The sequence below is a fragment of the Eublepharis macularius genome, chromosome 19, assembly GCF_028583425.1.
Source record: "Eublepharis macularius isolate TG4126 chromosome 19, MPM_Emac_v1.0, whole genome shotgun sequence".
NCBI lineage: Eukaryota > Metazoa > Chordata > Lepidosauria > Squamata > Eublepharidae > Eublepharis > Eublepharis macularius.
The window spans coordinates 16,439,836-16,460,578 of record NC_072808.1 but is presented as its reverse complement, the minus strand read 5'-3'; the positions used below and the strand labels follow the sequence as shown (position 1 = coordinate 16,460,578).

At 45.6% G+C, this 20,743-nt stretch overlaps 1 protein-coding gene across 4 annotated transcripts; it reads right to left on the bottom strand.

Moving 5' to 3' along the window:
- Positions 1–1,298: 1,298 nt before the first annotated feature.
- Positions 1,299–14,636, bottom strand: ECSIT (ECSIT signaling integrator). Of its 4 annotated transcripts, XM_055003164.1 has the most exons (9): positions 14,343–14,636; positions 14,164–14,248; positions 13,349–13,574; positions 12,785–13,202; positions 9,395–9,618; positions 7,688–7,745; positions 5,463–5,611; positions 4,134–4,239; positions 1,299–2,856 (listed from the first exon to the last, which is right to left on the bottom strand). In XM_055003164.1, the coding sequence occupies exons 3-9, from the start codon at positions 13,472–13,474 to the stop codon at positions 2,633–2,635; spliced, it is 1,305 nt and encodes a 434-aa protein (XP_054859139.1). In that variant the 5' UTR covers positions 13,475–13,574; positions 14,164–14,248; positions 14,343–14,636; the 3' UTR covers positions 1,299–2,632. The 4 variants fall into 4 exon arrangements, with proteins under 4 accessions (XP_054859139.1, XP_054859137.1, XP_054859138.1 ...); XM_055003162.1 differs by having other exon boundaries at positions 14,164–14,636; XM_055003163.1 differs by lacking the exon at positions 14,164–14,248.
- Positions 14,637–20,743: the final 6,107 nt, after the last annotated feature.

Here is a 20,743-nt window from a genome sequence, read left to right as displayed (position 1 = left end):
TGAGGGAGCACCACACTAATCCATACATCCCCAGCTATAGTTAATGACCAAAGTTTGCAGAACAAAAACTAAGGATTCCAGATCTCTCAAGAATATCCCTTCTCCAGAAAACTAATCAGAAATGAATGAAGCTGGATAACCTCAGCTCTGGTTCCATCAGCACCAGGCATTAGTCATACAAAGTAATTATGCTCTTTTTTCTCCACCACAACTAAACAAACCCATGAAGGGTCCTGGCCAATGAGGGTCTAAGCACCTCAGCATCCTCATTTCCACCAGTCAGCAGAAGCAATATTAGGGATCCCCAACAAACACCATTTAAAGTTAGTTTTCAGTCCCACAACCTTTTTCCACTGCTGATCCAAGATGACAAGATACATTCTTCAAGACGAACGATTCTTCAGGGGCTCCCTTCAATTTCTCCCATTCTACTTTCCTTTTCACATCCTTTTCTCCCTTCCCACCTCTTAGCCCATCCAATTCCCACCCGTTTCTGGCCAGCTGGTCTCCCACTTTCTGATCTCCCACTTCCAGTCTCAGTCTCCCACTTTCCCATTGCCTTGCCAGACTTTACTTTCCCCCTTTCATTCAGCTTCCTCTCCCACCTAACCGCTACAATTTTGCATCAGTTTTGGAGGCAGTCCCAATACCTTTATCTGCTGACAGGAAATATTTCTCCTCAGGTGAGCAAAGTGGGAGAAACACATTAATTTGTATGGGGGATCTGCGGGAACACCTCTCCCCATATGAACCCCAAAGGACTCTCCGTTCCAGTGATAAACATCTGTTAAAGATCCCTGGCCCCAGGGAGGCCCACCTGGCATCGACCAAGTCCAGGGCCTTTTCAGTCCTGGCCCCAGCCTGGTGGAACGCTCTGTCCAATGAGACCAGGGCCCAGCGGGATTTGTTAGCTTTCCGCCGGGCCTGTAAGACAGAGCTGTTCCGCCTGGCATATAGTTGATGCAAGGCGGTGCCCCCTAACCGGGGGAGTACAGCACATGCCCTCCCTACTAGTGACACCCCCCCACCTCTCACATATTTCCCTGCCAAAATGCTCTGGAGATGGCTAAAAAGGTGATTGGCTAGATCATTGTGCCGCTGTGTTTATATATATGTATTTTAATTACATTATTTAAATGTTTTATGGTTTTAAATTGTATAGTGAAACGTAATTTTAAATTTTAGTTGTAATCCGCCCTGAGCCTGCTGATGTGGGGAAGGCGGAATATAAAATAAATAAATAAATAAATACAACTGGATACTTAGATTTGACAAAGTGAATGTTTTATTAGATTGCCACAAGTAAATTTTAATCACTGAACTGCCTAGATTTGCTGTCTTATATTGCTGCTACCATTACTTTTCTATGCTGCTGTGTATGTAAGACAATAAAGTTATTCTGTTTCTCCTCATATTCCTCTCGAGAGGAATGTTAAGCTAAAACCCAGAGTTTTGTATACATCAGAGTTGTATGAACTAGCTCAGGAGTCTCCAACTGTGGGCAAGATTGGAATTTTGAGAAAGGGTATCCATCCGATCTCGGAAACTAATCTGACTTGGCCTTGGTAGGTAATTGGATGGGAGATCGCCATACAAGGCCAGGGTGGCAGAGGCAGGCAACGGCAAACTACTTCCGTTAGTCTCTTGCCTTGAAAACCCCAGCAGGGGTCGCCATAGCTACAACTTGACGGCACTCTCCACCACCAACAGCAGGTGCCACCACAAGATGGCTGCCATCGTGGTGAGAACAATCACTCCCTGGCCCCACGGATGCTGGGCTCAGAAACTTCGGAAAGTTTGTGACTATGAGCAAACCAAGAGGCAGCTGGGACAGGGCTGCCTGAGACAGTAACTTCAGAGTTCGGCTAAGTTAGGAGAGAGGGAGGGGCATGAATCAATGGTAGAACATGTGCTTGGCGTGCAAAAAGTGCCAGGTTCGATCCCTACCATCTCCGGGTAAAAGGATCAGGTAGGAAGTGATGTGAAAGTCCGCTACCTGAAACCCTGGAGAGATGCTGCCATGTGAGTAAATAATACTCTGATAGCTCACTGGCCTGATTCAGCATGTGTTCAGAGAGTGATCCCACGCTCTTTGTTTCCTTCTGTTCCACTCCAGACACTTTGGATTTTATCCCCAAGACTCAAGAAGGCTCTCAGTTCCTTCTAAGCACCAGGCCTGCAGCAATGGGTAGGAAGCTGCCAAAGGACCCAAAAGGTCAGTCCTGGAGGAAGGAGGAGGAACACAGAGAAGGCTCATCTGTGCTGCACAGTCCTTTGGGATGACTTTTCTTTCAAATGTGGGAGGAGACAGCCGCAACCTCTCACACAAGACAACAAAGAGAAGCAAGGATTAAATCAACTCGTCAGTTCCTTGCAATTTTAATGCTCAAAGGCAGGCTAACTTCAACAGCTTGCATTTTTGAGAAAGCAGAGAGACAGTAACCATGCCCATCTATATTCGAAACATCACAGGCCAAGAAAGAGCTGGCCGGTTCGGGAGCGCTGAGTGCTCCTAACTCTTGCAAGCAAAAGTTTCTGAGTCCCATTCGAAGGAATAACCACACCAACATTTTGGGGCTCTAATGTACAGTTAAAACGGACATTATTGCAGCTTTCAAACAAATTCTAGATTTCAGGCCTCCCGGTTGACACTCTGAGATCGCGCCGTCTCCTCTTCACTGTTCTCCTCCAAGTCAGTTCCGGACTTCAGCTCCCGGGGCCCTGGGGTCAGACGGAACACGACTGGCATCTGACTCAAAACAGGGTTCGTTTCCTGAAGTCCCACGATCCATTTGGCCAAGGTGGCCTGGTCTCCGGCCCCTGCCATGCACATGGCAAATACAGGGCCCTCTTCAACTACAAAAAAAGCACAAAGATCGGCAACGTTACTTTGAAGGAAAACAGATCTCGGCAAGGATTTTGCACGTCATTTTAGGGGGCATAGTGGTGGCGCCCCAGACCAGCAGGCAGAGCTGAAGATGGTCCAGTCTTTACTCAGCTACGGCCCCTGCCAGCCCCTCCCCAGCCCCACGTGTGCAAATAAAGAAGCCACATAAGCATTTCTGCCTCTGGCAAACATTTTTTGTTCAGAATTTGACTCCCGAGACTTAATTTTCTTGAAGCCAAATGGCAGTTTCTAGCCCTCGTGGGCTGACTGTCGGAAAACAACTACACAGATATCGTTAAATTCTCTAAAATATTTTATTCATTCATTCATTCATTCATTCATTTCAAATTTGTATTCTGCCCTCCCTGCGAGCGGGGATGTTATATCTTCAACATATGATTCTAAAGTAAGATATAGTAAAATAGAGAGAGGAAATGATTCTGGTTGTTATAAATCCAAATAGGATATCCAAACGATATACGGTTATTGTATTCTAGACAATCTTTGTAATGGGTACCTTAATCTTCTTTTTGCATTTCTGTTTTGTATCCTTTTTGTTATTCAAAAAGGCCTTTTTCTCAGCTAAGAGAGCAATATTGTAGGAAAGGGGTTCCAGATGTTTTGCTAATGAGTTAGGAACCATAGACTTCACCATTATGTTGCCTTACATATTATCCGTTGCTTTAAATATGTACTCCTGTATACTACCTGTGCTTCATGTTGTTTAATGTCAGTCCTAGAATTGCTTATGTTGTGTTTCAGCAATTCCTCAACCCCACACTGGATCCTTGCTATTTCTTTGTAAACTTGTATTTATTTACCCCATGACATTGTTTATGGAAATGTTCCTGACACAGTATGGAAATGCCTGCTCTTGTTCTTGCCACTGATTGTACTAATATCACACTATGTAATCCATCTTGAGTCTCAGTGAGAAAGGCGGAATATAAATGACATAAATAAATAAATAAAATAATAGAAAATAAAAATATATACTGAAAAAAGAAGAAAACATCTACAGAGGAGTGATGAAAGAGAAGTACTTTTAACATCTAACCCATCCCTAACTTTACCACCTCCCAGCCAAAATCATGTTCCAGGGCAAGGTTGGAGGCTGCCAGTAAAGCCAGCAGCATCCGTGCTGGTTCTCCCTTGGATCCGTATCATCTGGGCAATTCCCAGAAGGACGACTAACTGTTATTGTTTGACTTAAAAAAAAATCTACAGTAGCAGATACATGAACTACCTTCATCGATGTCAAATTCCTCATCCTCCCACTCGTCCCGTTCCAGATCAATATCCAGCTGCATGGGGTAGTAGAAATTCCTTTCTGGGTCGATCACTTCCTCTTTCTACAGAGAAAGGGGAGAAAAGGAAGCGGATGAGACAACTACTTCATTAGTCAACGAGACACCCTATCTGCAAAGCACATGAGCCCTAGGGTTTCATGTGGTTATCCACACAACCCAGATTTGTTTATTTAATTTTATTTTTAACCCGCCCTCCCCGCAAGTGGGCTCAGGGCGGGGTACAACATTGATTAAAATACAACTTAAAATCAATCATAACAGCAACAGATAAAATACTGTACCCCTTTTGGGGCTACCAGCGGGAGTGGACTCTCCATACCCCTTGTAGAGGGAGACCGGTGGAAGGCTCGGCAACGATGGGCTAAAATTAGCCTCCACCATATGCCTGGCAGAACATCTCTGTCTTACAGACCCGCCTAAATGATACAAGATCCTGGCGGGCCCAAGTGTCCTCAGACAGAGAGTTCCACCAGGTTGGGGCCAGGACCGAAAAGGCCCTGGCAGAGGCCAGCCGAGCCTCCCTAGGGCCAGAGACCACCAGTAGATGTTTTCTGGTTGAATGAAGTGCTCTCTGGGGCACATACAGGGAGAGACGGTCCCTTGGGTATGCTGGTCCCAGTCCGTTTAGGGCTTTATGGGTCAAAACCAACACCTCATTAGGCCCCTGACTTTTCAGGCAGGTACGTCCCTGGCTGCATATCCTTCATTTTCCAGGAAAATTGGGCCAGGCAGTCAACATAATCTGCATTGTTTATGGAGGATCATAAAATATTCTTGGTTTCTGAAGTCTGCTTCAACAAACCACCAATTTGGTTCTCCAGGAATGGAAGAGCCATTTACTGAAACTCTAGAGCTTGCCAGCTGTGGATGGATCTCACCAATGGGATTCAGTAAGTTAAATTAAAATGGGGAAATTTCCTCTTACCGTGAATCTCCATTCTTGGTGGACCAAGGGAGGGCAGTCATAGATGTCTAGACAAACACCCTCGGTGGTGCATGGGAAAGGTCTTCAGATTTGCAATGTTACCAAAGAGAGGGGCTTTCCCTTTGAACTCCAGACAGCGCTTGGAAAAGCCCCTCTAGAAACTCAGCCTGTAGCCAACTAAAAGCCAAAATCTAAACAAGCTGTTCCAACTGGGCAAAGAGATGGATTAAGGATAGAGGAGTGTCTCACAGTACTTGAGCTGCCTAACCCTACAACGATTCAACTGACAGGCTATCCCCAGAGAAACCACCCCATGAACAGGAGGTGCCGTGCCATTTACCCTTTCTTCGAGAGGTAACAGCTCTGCCCTGAGCACATAGTAATACACGCAAGTCTTCTTCAGCCACAAGGGGAAGGGGCCTTCAACAAAAACGGGCCTCTCTGGATTATGGCATGCCAAGAGCGACCGCTGGTCGGGACTCTGGATTCCTAAAGAGAGATGGGAGAGAAGAAAAGGAAGAACAAAAGATCTGCCATCGCAGTCATTATATCAGCACTACCAAAGTAAAGATATAAATCTTCCGTGGGAAACTAACACCAACAGTTTAGTATATTTAAATATTAGTTTTGAAATTTTCAACTCTTAATTTTTGGTATAGTAAAGTGGACAGGGCTCACAGTGAATAGTTAATCCCATAGACAGCCAGTTTGGTGTAGTGGTTAAGAGCAGCAGGACTCTAATATGGAGAGCCAGGTTTGATTCCCCACTCCTCCGCTTGAAGCCAGCTGGGTGACCTTGCATCAGTCACAGCTCTTTCAGAGCTCTCTCAGCCCCACCCACCTCACGGGGTTGGGATAATAATAACATATTTTGTAAACCACTCTGAGTGGGCGTTAAGTTGTCCTGAAGGGCGGTATATAAATCGAATGTTATTATTATTATTATCTCCTAAAATATTATAAAAACAATAAGCACAATAAATATACTAAATACAGTTCTGAAGGTCTCAGTACTCAATCAATATTCTCTTTATGAAGTCGTTAATGACCTGTGCTTATTTTCATAAGGACCAGCTGGGCATCCAGATACCAAAGGCTGATTCCGCACACATTGGATAATGCACTTTCAATGCACTTTATCAATCGTTTGAGGTGGATTTTTTGTTCCGCACACAAAAAAATCCATTCCAAATGATCTATAAAGAGGATTGGAAGTGCATTATCCAACGTGTGTGGAATCACTCAATGTCTCAAATATTGACTTCAAGAGATAAGGTAAGTATCGTTATTTCCAGCCAAGTTCTCCTCTGCGTATATTTCAAGATTGCTGTCCCTCCTAAAAATCTACCTTTTCAGTAAAGCTTTTGGCAACCTTAGCATGCTTTCCCCTCCCCACCTGGGGAAACCAGGGCTAAATAGAAATGAACACATGCAGGCCCTGCTGTTCATCCTTCCCTCAGTTATCAGCTCTCAGGCAACAGGACTGGTCGTCTTATACTCTGAAAAGCACCAGGGACATTGAGGGAGGGAGGGAGGGCATTAGAAACACCCGGCTGACTATTTCTACTAGATTGTATCCTTGCAATTCCTAAAATGGAAAGAGCACTGTGATGATTTTAGGTGTGGTACAGATGCTTGGTGTGGTACAGATGAAGAATGGAAGTGAAAGAGCTGGACAAGTGAGTGAGATGATTGGTTGATGACTGAGAGTGTGGGCAAAGTGAATGCAGTTTTCAGTTACTGAGTGGAGAGAAAAGATTTAGTCTGGGGAAAGCAAGCAAGCTGTGTGCCAGTTTGAGCAAGTCTAAGCATTTCTGAGAGAAATATTGCGTCTGGTTTTACAGCCTGAGGGCATCTATGCATTTCTGAGAGAAATATTGATTCTGGTTTACACAGGCAAACTGTGTGCAGCCTGAGGGCATCTATGTATTTCTGAGAGAAATATTGATTCTGGTTTAGACAGGCAAACTGTGTGTGTGCCTGACAGAGAAAGTTTATGAATATCTGTGACTGAGCCTATGAAAAGAAACTTTAAGAATTGTGAAACCATCAAGCTTAAGTACTAGTGTAAAACTGATACACTTCTTGTAAAAATAAAAGTTTATTTTGGTTTTTTTGTTCATCCCAGAGTATATGTTATTCCTATATCCCATTCCTATCCTCAGGGCCTCATAGTCCCATGAAAAAGCCTGACCCTTGGGTACGTTATTAAAAGGGAAATTTAAATTAACTATTTTGGGATATAATTCCTGGTGGCAGCAATCTACCCAGAGGGTGTAAGAAGAGGGTTAAAAGCAAAATCTAACTGAAAAAGAAAAGGGGTGATAGCAAGCATCGTAGAAGCAGCCCTTGATCCTATTCGCAGCTGTAGGAGGTCAGGGCAGAGGGCAACATAAGAAAGGAGAGAAAGACCTACTCTGTCTGTCTGTTGAACTCAAGACCTTCGCTTCCTTGCACAGCCATTCCTATTTCCTTTGCAGAGATCTCCAAAAGCCAGGTTCTCTTTTGGTCCCCAAACCCCGGACTTTCCATCCCCAATAAAGAAAGTCCAAAGGAGTTAAGTACCTATGATGTGCGGGTAGTCGACCACTTTTCCAGAGTCCAAGATCTCCACATGAGGCAGCTGTGAAGATGAAGACAAAGCGAGTAACAGGACAGGGAAAGAACAGTACGAACAGCCATAAAGAATCAGAAGCATAACGTCGGAGCCTAAGCTTCAAGAATTCCTCATTACAAACGTTATATAACGTAGCAGATATAATAGAACTAGAATATAATATAACTAGTGAACTAGAATATAACATAACTAGTGGGAAATGTGGCTCTGAAGAACTGTTTGTATTAACCTTTTTTGATATTTTATTCTGTAAACAATTAGCAATTATTCTGTAAACAATCAGTGCTGAGAGTATATAAGATCCTCTGATGTAACTGGTCTTTACACATGTGTTCCTAAAGAGAGGTGTTATGTGTCTGAGCTTATTCTGTAAACAATAAACCCATTTTTCTTTTATAATCACTGTGTCTTGGAGTCTTGAAATATATGTGGGTAAGTGGCAATTGGGGAACTTATGAATTGGCAGCAGAGTCCTATTAAAAATTCCCCTATCACCCAACATCACACCTGCCTGCAGAAAGGACACAGCCTGACTCATGTCATAGGTAACATGTAGTTTTGCTCCATCGTGGAGGCCCAAGGGACGTTGAACAGCAGCAGCCAACAGACTGGGACTGAGCCATTCCTCTGAAATGTCCCTGACGCTTTGATCAGCTCATGCCCTGCTGAAAACTGCAGAAGGGCTAGCACTGAGGGATGCCACATTTCTACAGGGGAGAAATGCACAATAGTGGCAGGTAACCCAATGATTACAACAAAGGGTATCAGCAAGACTCTATTAGAGATGGGCACGAACCAAAATACAAACCAAAGTTTGTCACAAACCGGGCTGGTTTTTGGTTTGCAAACCGGCGGTTCGTTGGAGCTCATTACTGATGAACTATGATGAACTGCTATGATTTTTAGAGCGGTTTGTATGGTTCGTTTTTCGGTTTGACACCGCAGACAGCCTGGTGCCAATCAATCTGTTACCTAGGCAAGGGGGGATGGGCTCTCTGCAGACCGTCTGCAGCCCCGGAAGTGACGAACCGACGAACCAAATGAACCAGTTCGCAAACCAGACAAGTTCATGGCGGTTCATGGTTTGTGAAATGCAACGAACCATGAACCGCAACAAACCACCATTTTCCCAGTTTATGCCCCCCTCTATTCTCAATACTTCATAAAAATACTTTGCACAAACACTATTTCAGTCGTTTCTGAAAGTATCTTCCACTGCCAAGACACACAGTAATTTGGATTCTTTTTTAAAAAACTGTTTTCAAAACCAAGCTGATATTCTCATTCTTAGTACGGGGAGCACCTATTGCTAGAAGTGTTAGGATTTTGATTTTCCTTGTTACAGATTTGGAAGTTTGGCCTAGGATTGTAGAGACCCTTCCTGCAAGGAAACAATAGTGCTAGATAGAGTTGACAGAGGTGCTAACTGTCCGTGCCCACAAAACAAACCTGCTGTAAATCTTTTTTCATGTTTCACAGTGGCTGACTCCGCACACGTTGGATAATGCACTTTCAATGCACTTTATCAATCGTTTGAGGTGGATTTTTTGTTCCGCACACGAAAAAATCTGTTCCAAATGATCTATAAAGAGGATTGGAAATGCATTATCCAACGTGTGCGGAATCAAATGGCTTCAGCAGGTCTCTCTCCTTACCTGATAGGTCGTAATTCTGGCATCCAAGTCAGCTGCTATTCTCTGCAGGCTCAGTCTAGCTAGGTCCACGGCGTCCGCTGGCAAAGGGTCTGGAACTGGATAAGGGTTGATGTGTTTGAACTTAGGAAACCAGTACATGATCCGTTGGTATTTCCGCATAGGATGGCTCTTGGCCCCAAAGATCTGCAGCAATAGAAATTTTGTCTCCTTGTTGGGCATGACACCTTCAAGGCAAGAGAAAGAACATGTCTGTTAGGAGTGGAGGAAAGTTCCTTTATGTACAACTATTCAGAGTGAATATCCTGACCGGGATAGCCCAGGAGAGCCTGACCGTGTCAGATCTCAGAAGCTACACAAGAAAACTAAAGGACACCGTAGAACTCAAGTAACAATGGAAGATCTCAGCTCTTCCGCAGAGGAAATTGGCAATCTGCAGATGTTTAATAATATCTGCAGATTGCCAATTTCCTCTGCGGAAGATCTGTGATCTCAAAAGCTAAGCAGGGTCGGCCTTGGTTAGTAATTGGATGGGAGACCTCCAACGAAGGTCTGCAGAGGCAGGCAAAGGCAAACCATCTCTGATAGTCTCTTGCCTTGAAAACCCCACCAGGGGTCGCCATAAGGGGAGGGGGAAGAGGAAAGAGGGTGCAGGGAGTGAGGGCCATGTAAATGGAAATCAGTTGCAAAAGTCATGAAAGGAGTGCACAATCCAGGCAGGGTGGATTGCGCACTCCACAAGTGCTGGTCACACACAGCCTGGATTGCACACTCCACCTCTTCCACAACTTTTGCAACTGATTTACATTTACACTCCCCACCCCTCCCCACCTATATATCCCTGGCCAGTTTCTTCATGCCCTCCATGCATCTGACGAAGAGAGCTGTGGTTCTCAAAAGCTTACGCTACAATAAAGCTGTATTCTGTATTAAGTTTTTATGCACTTTCTATTGTTATTTGTATTTTTCTTTTCAAATAAAATTTTAATTTAAAAAAAAAATAAGGGAAAGACTTAGCAGGACACTCACTTCCCCCCGTTACCCAGCCTTTTATTTGACTCGAGGCTGTAGGATTTCCTCTTGGGCTCTGCTCTTTCCCACTATTTACTCCATGATCCTTTTCCTTGAAAGAGCTCTGGAGATACTTGGGAGGGGCCGTGGCTCAGTGGGAGAGCCTCTGCTTTGCATGCCGTAGGACCCAGGTTCAATCCCCGGCACCTCCAGTTAAACAAAATCAAGTAGGAGGTGATATGAGACCCTGGTGAGCTACTGCCAGTCTGAGTAGACAATACTGACCTGGATGGACCAGCAGTCTGAGAGCTAAGCTACAAGAGACGAATTACACGAGGAGGAGCACGTGAAGGGAATCGCTATGTTAGCCAGGAAGCTGAGTTTTAAATGAGATCGGAAGGCTTTGTCAATTCCCCCTCTCTACAGAGCCAGGGAGATCCCTGCTCAGAGGGTTTGTTAATTTCCTCTTTGCCTCTTAGAAGGGGAGGTGAAACTGACAGAGCCTCTGGGAGGCAAAGAGGAAATTAACAAACCCTCTGAGCAGGGATCTTCCCTGGCTCTGTAGAGAGGGGAAATTGACAAAGCCTTCCGATCTCTTTTAAAACTCAGCTTCCCGGCTAAGATGGCGACTCCCTTCAGGTGCACCTCCTCATGTAATCTGCCTCTTGTAGCTTGGCTCTGTGTCTTTATAAGGCATCTTCATGTGTTCAAGTTCCACCCTCAGCTGAGGTATCACAAGACAACTCCAGTCAACCCGCTCTAGGATAACCAAGGACAATCCTTGTCCACTACAGGCTTCCAGCCAGATGCAGCCACTATGTTCACCCCTGGACCTCAGCAAATCTGCCCTGCTGGCTCATCCCCATATCTTTCAACTTTCCCTGCACAAAGGCTAGCAAGAACCCCCTAAATTATCTCCATTCCATGACTGTATTATACTATCTATAATCTCAGTCCAGGATAAACAACAAAAATAACCAAAAAACCAAAAGTATTCTGTTACTTAAAATTGTTGTCGATTTATATAACTATGTTATAGAATCTTTTTTTCCTCTCTCGTCTCTTCAATATCTTTCTTATTGTTAAGGGTTGTTTATGCATGGATGAATTTTCTTTAATATACACAACACAACAGCTCAATTTATTAAATTTGGACTGTATAACTAATATTAAAATAGATTGTTAAACTAAATAATTAAATAATTAAACAGCTAAATAGTTAAATTAACAAGCTAGCATACTAAATATGCTGAATATAATGTTGAATATAAAATGTTTAAAGTTTTGTATTGTGCTGAATCTTAAAAATATGTTATTAGATATTTTACCTAATAGTATTATAGTATGAATATGCATCTATGGCAAAATTATTTTTTTTGTAAACCAGACCAATCTTAAAAGTTCAGAAAAAATATAAAGGCTTTCTTTTTTTGAATAGGTAGCAGAAAATCAAGGAAAACTAAGAATGGCTATTGTTGAAGTGGATTAGTTGTAAAGTTAAAATTTTAAAATGTTGAATATATAAGGTTGAGTATAAGCAAGTAATGAGATGCAGAGAGAAGAAATAGTTTGGAATCATGCATTATGCCCTTTTATTCGTATTAATTTTTATGTAACTGATCTTTATTTTGTTGATATTATATTTTTTTATTCTATGCACAGTTTATCATTTTTTTGTTGTTTATTAATCTTAACTATGCTAATTTGTGCATGGTTTATTATTCTTATTCTTACTGCATCACTGTCCATTCTTTATATTTCTTTTTAAATAAAATAAATTAAAAATGGGGGAAAATAACTAAAAGCAAATAGAAATCTCTCAAGGGCCTTTTTTTTTTAAAGCTACAGTCGTTCTAAAGTGTTGGCTGCACTGAATACCAGCTTCAAGAAGCTTAACTGTGATTGAAACATACAGAGCATCTTTAGCATTCATAGCCAGTCCCCGGAAATGGAGAAGTTTAACTTCTCACTGGAAAGGGACCCATCTTGCCCGGCTTTTCTACTTCAGAGCAGAGAACGAGGGATGCCGGTGACTAGTTTGCCACAGCCAAATGTTGGCAAGTTGGTTGCAAAGAACAAAACGAACCTAGATTAAAGAAACAGCTTTTATTGATCCAACTAAAAATATAGTGGCAGAATATTTCAATAAAACGGGATTAGTACAGTAAAAAAAAACACCTCCTCACCTGATCTGCATTGCTTGCACGTGGCGTTCCTATAGCATCAAAACAAGAGAGTTCTGCTCTTTGCAGTGTTCCGCTCTTAGAGCCAACACCTAAGAATCTCATTTGCACCACTGCTCAAAGCATACCTCAACCAGATCCCTTAGAAAATGCACTCTCTCTCTCTCTCTCTCTCTCTCTCTCTCTCTCTGACACTTACCATATGTCTCCATCTGCTCAAGCACCTGGACCGCACATTCCTGTTGGCGGGGATAGTGGTTATACATTCTCTGAATGAAGTTCCGAGGCACAAACACTTCCTTAGGAAAGATATCTAATATTTTGTTGTAGATGTTAATGTCTTTCTCCACGCCAAACTCCACCATCTTCTTCAGGGCCGCATAGATGAACTCCACGTGGCCCCGGCGGCGGATCTCCCGTTTGCAGAACACGTCCACGGCTTGCTGAAAGGTAGCTTTGGTCTTTGCTTCTCTCTCAAAGAGCTCTTCAACAACCGTCAAGGATCGGTTGGCGGCGCTTTTGCCGCGGTCCTTGTCGCCCTGGACAGAACGGGCAATTTTGGAACTGCTAAATGTGGTGCTCGCTTGAAAACACCTTACAGGAACGGACCAGGAGTTCTAAGAAAGAAATGGACAAAAAGGACACGCTGGCTGGTCGTGCTCTGCAAAACCACGTCCCATCCACCCGGGAATGCTGGTACAGAACTCTGCGAGGCCCTTCATTCTACAAATAACTTCAGGGGGCCTGCTTAAAAATGCTTTACCTGAAGACCGCTCCTTCTCTGTAGTTGCAGAAGATTCTGTTTTGAAGCTGCCCGTGCCAGGAGACTGCTTCTTCCAGCAGAAGAGCCCCACACCGGCATTAGCGATAACATCCGCACCCGATTCATGGCTGCCTGGCTATCCTTCTTTCCAATGTCATGGATCGCAGGACAGCTGCGATCCTGAAGAAGTTGAAGTCACACACGTCAGCAGCTTTTGGGATAAAGGCTGGGGCGAGGAAATACATAAAGGACAAGGAAGTCATAGCCAGCCCCGCAGGGGTCTGATCGTGGCTCCAAGGCATCCAGCGCGGTGAGCGCCCTCCTGACCTAGTGCATTCCTGGGCCGCTCCCCGCAACCCTCAGTCCTTTCCCACACATGCCACAGAGCTAGGGAGGCTATGCTGCATCACAACTGCCTACCAGCATTTGGTGCGCATACAGCCATCTGATTTATATGCTGCCCTTCAGGACAACATAACACCCACTCAGAGCAATTTATGAAAAGTATGTTATTTTTATCCCCACAACAATCACCCTGTGAGGTGGGTGGGGGTGAGAGAGCTGTGAGAGAGCTGTGACTGACCCAAGGTCACCCAGCTGGCTTCAAGTGGAGGAGTGGGGAATCAAACCCGGTTCTCCAGATTACAGTCCTACTGCTCTTAACCACTAAACTGGCTCTCATGCTTTGCCCACAACTCTCCAGGCACGTCCACAGAATGTATGGATCAATACATGGGATTTCTACAGCATCTTCATCCCCACCCCCCACCCCCCACCCCCATTTAGCTACATTATTTATAGTCCACCTTTCTCACCGAGACTCAAGGTTCAAACCCCGCCTTCTCCAGTCTCCAGCTCAATCCTCAAGGAATTTTCCAACCTGGAGTTAGCAACCTCGGGCTGCAAAGATAAGAATACAGGGGGAAGGCCTAACCCTAGCACCCAACCTTTTCTCGTCCCAGAGCCGTAGAAGTTGTCTGTGGTGGCTACTCACTAGGGAAGGGTGAACATCCTCAGACACACACGCTCAGATATACGGGGAAGCGCAATTGCGTAAAGTGCAAAAAGGTCGCCGACTCTGAAGAATTTGGCCACCCCAGCCGGCTCCGCTGCAACAAAGCCGGCTGTCCCGCAGCAGCAGCTGCAGCCGAGCACACCTGCAGGGGACACACGGCCGTCTAGCCAGCCCCGCAGGGTCCGATTGTGGCTCCGAGGCGTCCAGCGCGGCGAGCGCCCGCTTGCCCTAGCGCATTGCCGGGGCCCTCTCCCTGGGCGCAGCCATCTTGGATTTCCCTTTGGTGACGTAGGTTCGCCAGGCAACCAATCAGACAGCAAGGGGAAGGGGAGGTCTCCGCCCCCTTTTTATGGGGATAATGAGAGACGGTGTGCCAGTGGGGCTTCCCCCAGGGATGCTGTCTCCATGGAAACCAGGCCACACCCTCCCTTGCAAACGGGGGATCTTCTCCTCCTCCCTGCTCTTTAATGCGCTTTGGCTTCGGAACGCGAACAGATTTTTTCCAGTGGAAAAAACGCTGGTACCCGATTGCCAACCTCCAGGTGGGGCCTGGAGATCTCCTGACTACAGGGATCTCCTCGAGTCAGGGATTTCCTGGAGAAAATGTCTTCTTTGGACTCAATGGCATTATACCCTCTGTGTGTGTAAAGTGCCATCAGGTCACAACTGACTTATGGCGACCCCCAGCAAGGGGCTTTCAAGGCAAATGAGAAGCAGAAGTGGTCTGCCATCACCTTCCTCTGCAGAGTCTTACATCCAAGTACTGACCCTGCTTAGCTTCCAAGATCGGGCTATACCATGCTGCCTTCCTTCTGGTGTAATACCCACCTGTCCCCAAACTCTGCCTTCCCCAGGCTCCACCCCTCAAATCTCCAGGAATGTCCCAACTGGGAGTTGGTAACCCAAACTAGGGTTGCCAGTCTCCAGGTGGTGGCTGGAGATCTCCCGGAATTACAACTGATCTCCAGGCCACAAAGATCAGTTCCCCTGCAGAAAATGGCTGCTTTCGAGGGTGGACTCTATGGTGGCAGACCATGCTGAGGTCCTTTCCCTCCCCAAACCCTGCCGTCTCCAGGCTTCACCCCTCAAATCTCCAGTAATTTCCCAATTTGGCCCTGGTAACCCTAACCTCGTCCTGTCCCTGAGGAGACCTTTCTTTCGAAAAGAGCAACACCAACCCCACAGTGTAGGACGTCCCAAATCTTCGAGGTTTTAAAGACCAACTTGGTCCGATATCTGGCTGGCTCACTGGGGGATCAGTGGCAGAGGCTGCGAGTGAGCTGGGGCCGTACATCTGAAGGAAGGAGCTGAAAGAAATGCCTACCTTTAAGGTATCATGGCTTGTTTTATTTTGATCATATAGACCAACACAAGTACCCTCTCCTAAGCAGGCAAATCCCAATTTTGGGGCCCATGAGAGGGATGTCACTGATACCCTCTAACATTTATTTATTTTATGTCATTTAGTACAATCAGTATCAAGGACATTTCCATAAACAATGCCGTAGGGTAAATAAATGTTAAGTTTAACAAAAACGTAACAATGTCATCCCCAGAAGTTGATGCTGTTGTTGGATTCTGTCCCATTCCATAGATCCAGAGGAGTTAACCGTGTTAGTCTGTAGTTGCAAATTGTAAAGAGTCCAGTAGCACCTTTAAGACTAACCAACTTGGAGGATGCATGGAGGATCTGACGAAGAGAGCTGTGGTTCTCGAAAGCTTATGCTACAATAAAGTTGATTAGTCTTAAAGGTGCTACTGGTCTCTTTAGTATTTTGTCCCATTCCAGGCTCCCTGCACATGACCTAGTGATCAACGGGCCCCTCGCCCTGATACATTGATACAATGGAAGCGAGGGGTGGGGGAAGTTACCATTTGAAAAGCGCAACCACCACTCAGCTGTGTAGACCTGACCGAGCTCAAAGGCTTGGTTCTTTGGGTTGTTCTATGACTTGGGGTTGTAGATGCTTTTTAAAAAACATACATGCACATACAAATACTGCTCAGACTCATACCCGTTCTTTCTTTAAAAAAAAAAAATCGATCCTATAAAATACAGATATAATAAATTCGGATAAACAAACACACCACCGTCAATAACCTATATGATTAATAAGGCTAAAAATTGCCTATCAGATCTGATTTGCCCAGACTCACACCCGTTCTTTCTCTGCCAGGCAGGTATGTGCCACTGGGCCACAACTGCCCTTTGAAATTTGCTCAGGAAAGTGGGGGTTCATATCTGGGTTTCTCAGATTCCAGTCCTACACGGGAAGGACATCTCAGCCCTTTCCTGGGGGTATTAAACGGGGGGGAAACCTGACAATTTGGACACATTTTCCACTTCTCCGTGAAGTAGAACAATACATTATGTGGACCTGTACAAATGGTAGCGCTGCAGAGAGGCATCTGAAAAAGGCAAGGTCTCTTGACATGTAAAGGGAACATCTATTTCCTAGGAAAAGGGGAGGGCAGAGCCACACCCACAGAAGGCCAGGGTGATTCTGTGTGACTCCCACTCCACGCCAGAGGCCAGCCTCTCTTGAAGACCTCAGGTGGCTGAGGCCCCTCCTCAAAGACAGGAGGGGGCAAAACTTGGGCTCACCTCCTGTGGGTGTAGCGGGGTTAGCCCATGCTGTTGGTGGCTCCCCTCCACTGGGGTAGGAGGGGGAGCCAGGACAGAGGCCTCTCCCCTCAGGTTAGAGGAGCAGGCTGATGGGGGGCTCCCCTCTGCTGAGGTGGGAGGGTAAGCCAGGATGGAGGCCTCTCTCATCTGGAGTTAGAGGAGCAGGCTGACGGGGCTCCCCTCTGCTGGGGTGGGAGGGCAAGCCTAGTTACAGACCATATGGCAGCCCCTTTAGGGTTGTCAGGTCCAGGTTGCGAAATTCCTGGATATTTGGGGGATGGAACCTAGAGGAGGGTGGGGTTTGGGGAGGGGAGGTGCCTGAATGGGGTATAATGCCATAAAGTTTACCCTTCATAGCAGCCACTTTCTCCAGAACTGATCTGTTGCCTGGAGATTGATTGTAATTCCAGGAGCTCTCCAGCTACCACCTGGAGGTTGGCAACTCTAGCCCCTCTCTGCTGACGTTAGGCGAGCAGGCTGGTTGTGGCTCCCCCCACCCCTGGGTGCAGGGGGGCAAGCCGGCTCTTCATACTGGCTGTGTCCCCAGATGTGCGCTACATAAATGTGTCGGGACCACTGTATGGTGTCAGATACCATAATCCTACACATCAGCTTGGTGTAGCGGCTTCCGACGCCACAGGCTTGCAGTACTGGTTTTGGAAAGCAAGCTGCTTCTCAACTCACCAACAAAAGGCTATACCTGAATCTCTGTGAAGAAATTAGGCAAGGAGCAAACGTCATACCCGTCCTCCATCTGAAGCCCTACAGAGTAAGGGTTTGGGCGGGGTCTCCACTTACTCAATTCAAACAGGGACTCAACCAATTTCCTTATTCGTGATAGATCCAGAGGAGTTAGCCGTGTTACTGTAGCTGCAAAATAGTAAAGAGTCCAGTAGCACATTTAAGACTAACCAACTTTATTGTAGCATAAGCTTTTGAGAACCACAGCTCTCTTCATCAGATGCATCTTACGAAGAGAGCTGTGGTTCTCGAAGGCTTATGCTATAATAAAGTTGGTTAGTCTTAAAGGTGCTACTGGACTCCTTACTCATTCAAGTGTGCACTTTTCAAAATTTTCTGGTCTACCCAGACAAGGAGCTCTTTCCTTTGGAGAAGATCGATGAAATGCCCAAATCTCCCAGCGTGCCATCCACTCCGTCTCCATCTTGTGCGGGAGCGATTGCAGCCAACTCTGTATGATGCATATCTTTAGACACGCAAGTGGCAAACTGGGAGGTACTAGCAGCAGCCAAGAGAATAAGCTGTGATCCAGGAGGGAGATTCAAATCTCCCCTCTGTCTCCTATTTCCTGGTGGGAGGAGAGCAGCAATTCTGTTATGCTCCTTTTAGATCCTCTTCTTTCTTGGAACATGCGAAAATCATGCTCTGTTCTGCTCTACACGCAGCAACCCTCACCAGGTCAGCCCAGAAGCTTTTGCGGTTAAGCCTCTTCTCTTTCGGGCTTCTTCTCCCTCTTTCTGTCATTTGTCCCTTTCCCCCACCTTTAAAATGTTAATGCAAAATGGGGGAGATAGTTTTGACCAGGAATGCAAAAGCAGGTTGAAGGAAGGGTTGTCTCAGATGAATTAGGGACCACAGACTTCACCACTATGTTGCCTTACATATTATGTGTGCTTTAAATATGTACTCCTATGTACTACCTGTGTTTCATGTTGTCTAATGTCAGTCCTAGCATTGATTATGTTCTGTTTCAGCATTTATGCAGCTCTGTATTGGATCCTTGCTAATGCTATGTCTTTATAACCTTGTATTTATTTACCCGATGGTACTGCTTACGAAAACGTCCTCGACACTGTATGGAAATGTCCTTGATACTGATTGCACTAATCCGACACTATGTAATCCGCCTTGAGTCCCAGTGAGAAAGGCGGACTATAAACGACATAAATAAATAACAGAATTCCCTTCCCTGCATGCCCCCCAAGGCAAACTGAGGCTTCAGAAATCTGCAAACTGCAATCCAAGATGTGTGAGCCTGTAATCGGTTGGAGCCCCACCACGTGTCACACTAGACTGACAGTTTCTTCAGTGCTTTTGTGCATCAGGAGTCCCAAGAATGGGAGTTCTTCTTCAAACTTGAAAGAGAATTCTTCTTCACACTGCTTCAGCTCGGACTCAAGCCCCGTGTACGTGCGCGCTGCAAGAAAATTCCACAAAATAAGGAGGCCATTGGCATGGTGGCTATAGAAAAAGTGACACTGCTGGTTTATTGGTTTAGAAGCCTCTAGCATTGGTAGTGGGAACATTTAACATACAAAGTAAAAAGGACGAGAAGAGGGACCTGGGTCACTGACGACGTAGAGTCCACAATAGGGAAGCCAGCCCTATCCCTCCACCTGCCAATCTCCCGGGTTTCTGACCCTGAAAACCACAATTGTAACGACAGCCCTATTCGATTTCATTCAGATCAGGAACCACTTCAGATGCGCTCCCTCTTTCGAACATGCTCTGCCATCTTTATTTCTACAGATCTTCTGGGATACCACTGCTTGCATTGAACACCTACTCTGCCTTCCCATCTCCTATTCAGCTGTTTCGCGCACGATTCCCTCCCACCCCTCGTGGCTCCCAGAAAGGTCAATACAGCTGGACAGAAGCTCTCCAGGTCTCTGCTCCTCCTCCAAGGCACCCCTTTCGCCCTCCAAGTCACCCCTTGCAAGACACCCAAACACCGGACAGTCTTTCGAAAGGACTGCTCCAGGACGACCGTATCTGTTTGGGAGCATTTGTGCAGCAGGCAGCATTGTGAGCCATATATGACAGTCCACGTGATTGTCTCTGCGGCAGAGGGTCTACCAGCACCCTCACACTCAACAATGTGTTACTAGCAAAGTCAACAAACTGTACTCGTTCTCTGCGTGTTTCACCTAAAGTCCACTTATGCATAAAATCCTTTAAATAAATCTTTGATTATTAGTTTATCAGAAAAACAAGAGAGGTGGCAATTCCGCCCCCTCCCTCCTACACTGCAGCCCTACGGAGAGTGAGACCAGTGTTAACCTTCTGAAACCGTCCATGGGTCTGGACTGGAATAACTGCACAGGAACGCACTGTCCGATTACCACAAGAGCAGGCACTAGGGACACGTTTCGCTGCTGCTTTTCTCCTTCCACTTCCCCCACATTTGCCCAAAGAAATGATGGACATCAAGGCTGAACTGCAGGAAAGAACAGAACAATAACGTAAAAATTTAAAGTGCCCGGCTAGTGAAACCTTGAACCCTTCTTTCTTGTCTAAATCAATGAAAGGACAAGATTTATAATAAAAAGTCCCGTATCTATATAAAATAAAGCTCATTTACAAAAAGGAAAAAAAACAAAGGGGCTCTGAGCGACAGAAGTCAGCTTTACAGAGGAACGCTCCCTCCCCCTTGATCCCCCCCCCCAGTGATATACAGGAAAGGTGCAAGAAAATAAAGCGAGGGCAATTGTGAATGACACACTTCGCACACAGTGTTAAAGATATGCCTTGTGAAAAGGCAGGCTTAGGAAATGCACAAACCCACGATGCCTCCCACCCCACAGTTTCTGAGCTTGAGGGTGGAATAGATTCAGCCCCTCTCCACTTCACGATAGGAAAACACGTTTCCGCTGCTTCGGAAAATTATATCCACCTCCCTTGGAGAAGGGGCAAAGGGTGAACCCAGCAAGGCAAAGAAAGACGGAATGTTGGGGAAAGAAGGCGGTGCTGCAGAAGGAGCACAGCCAATAGCAGCAGCGGGGAGGGGCCTCCA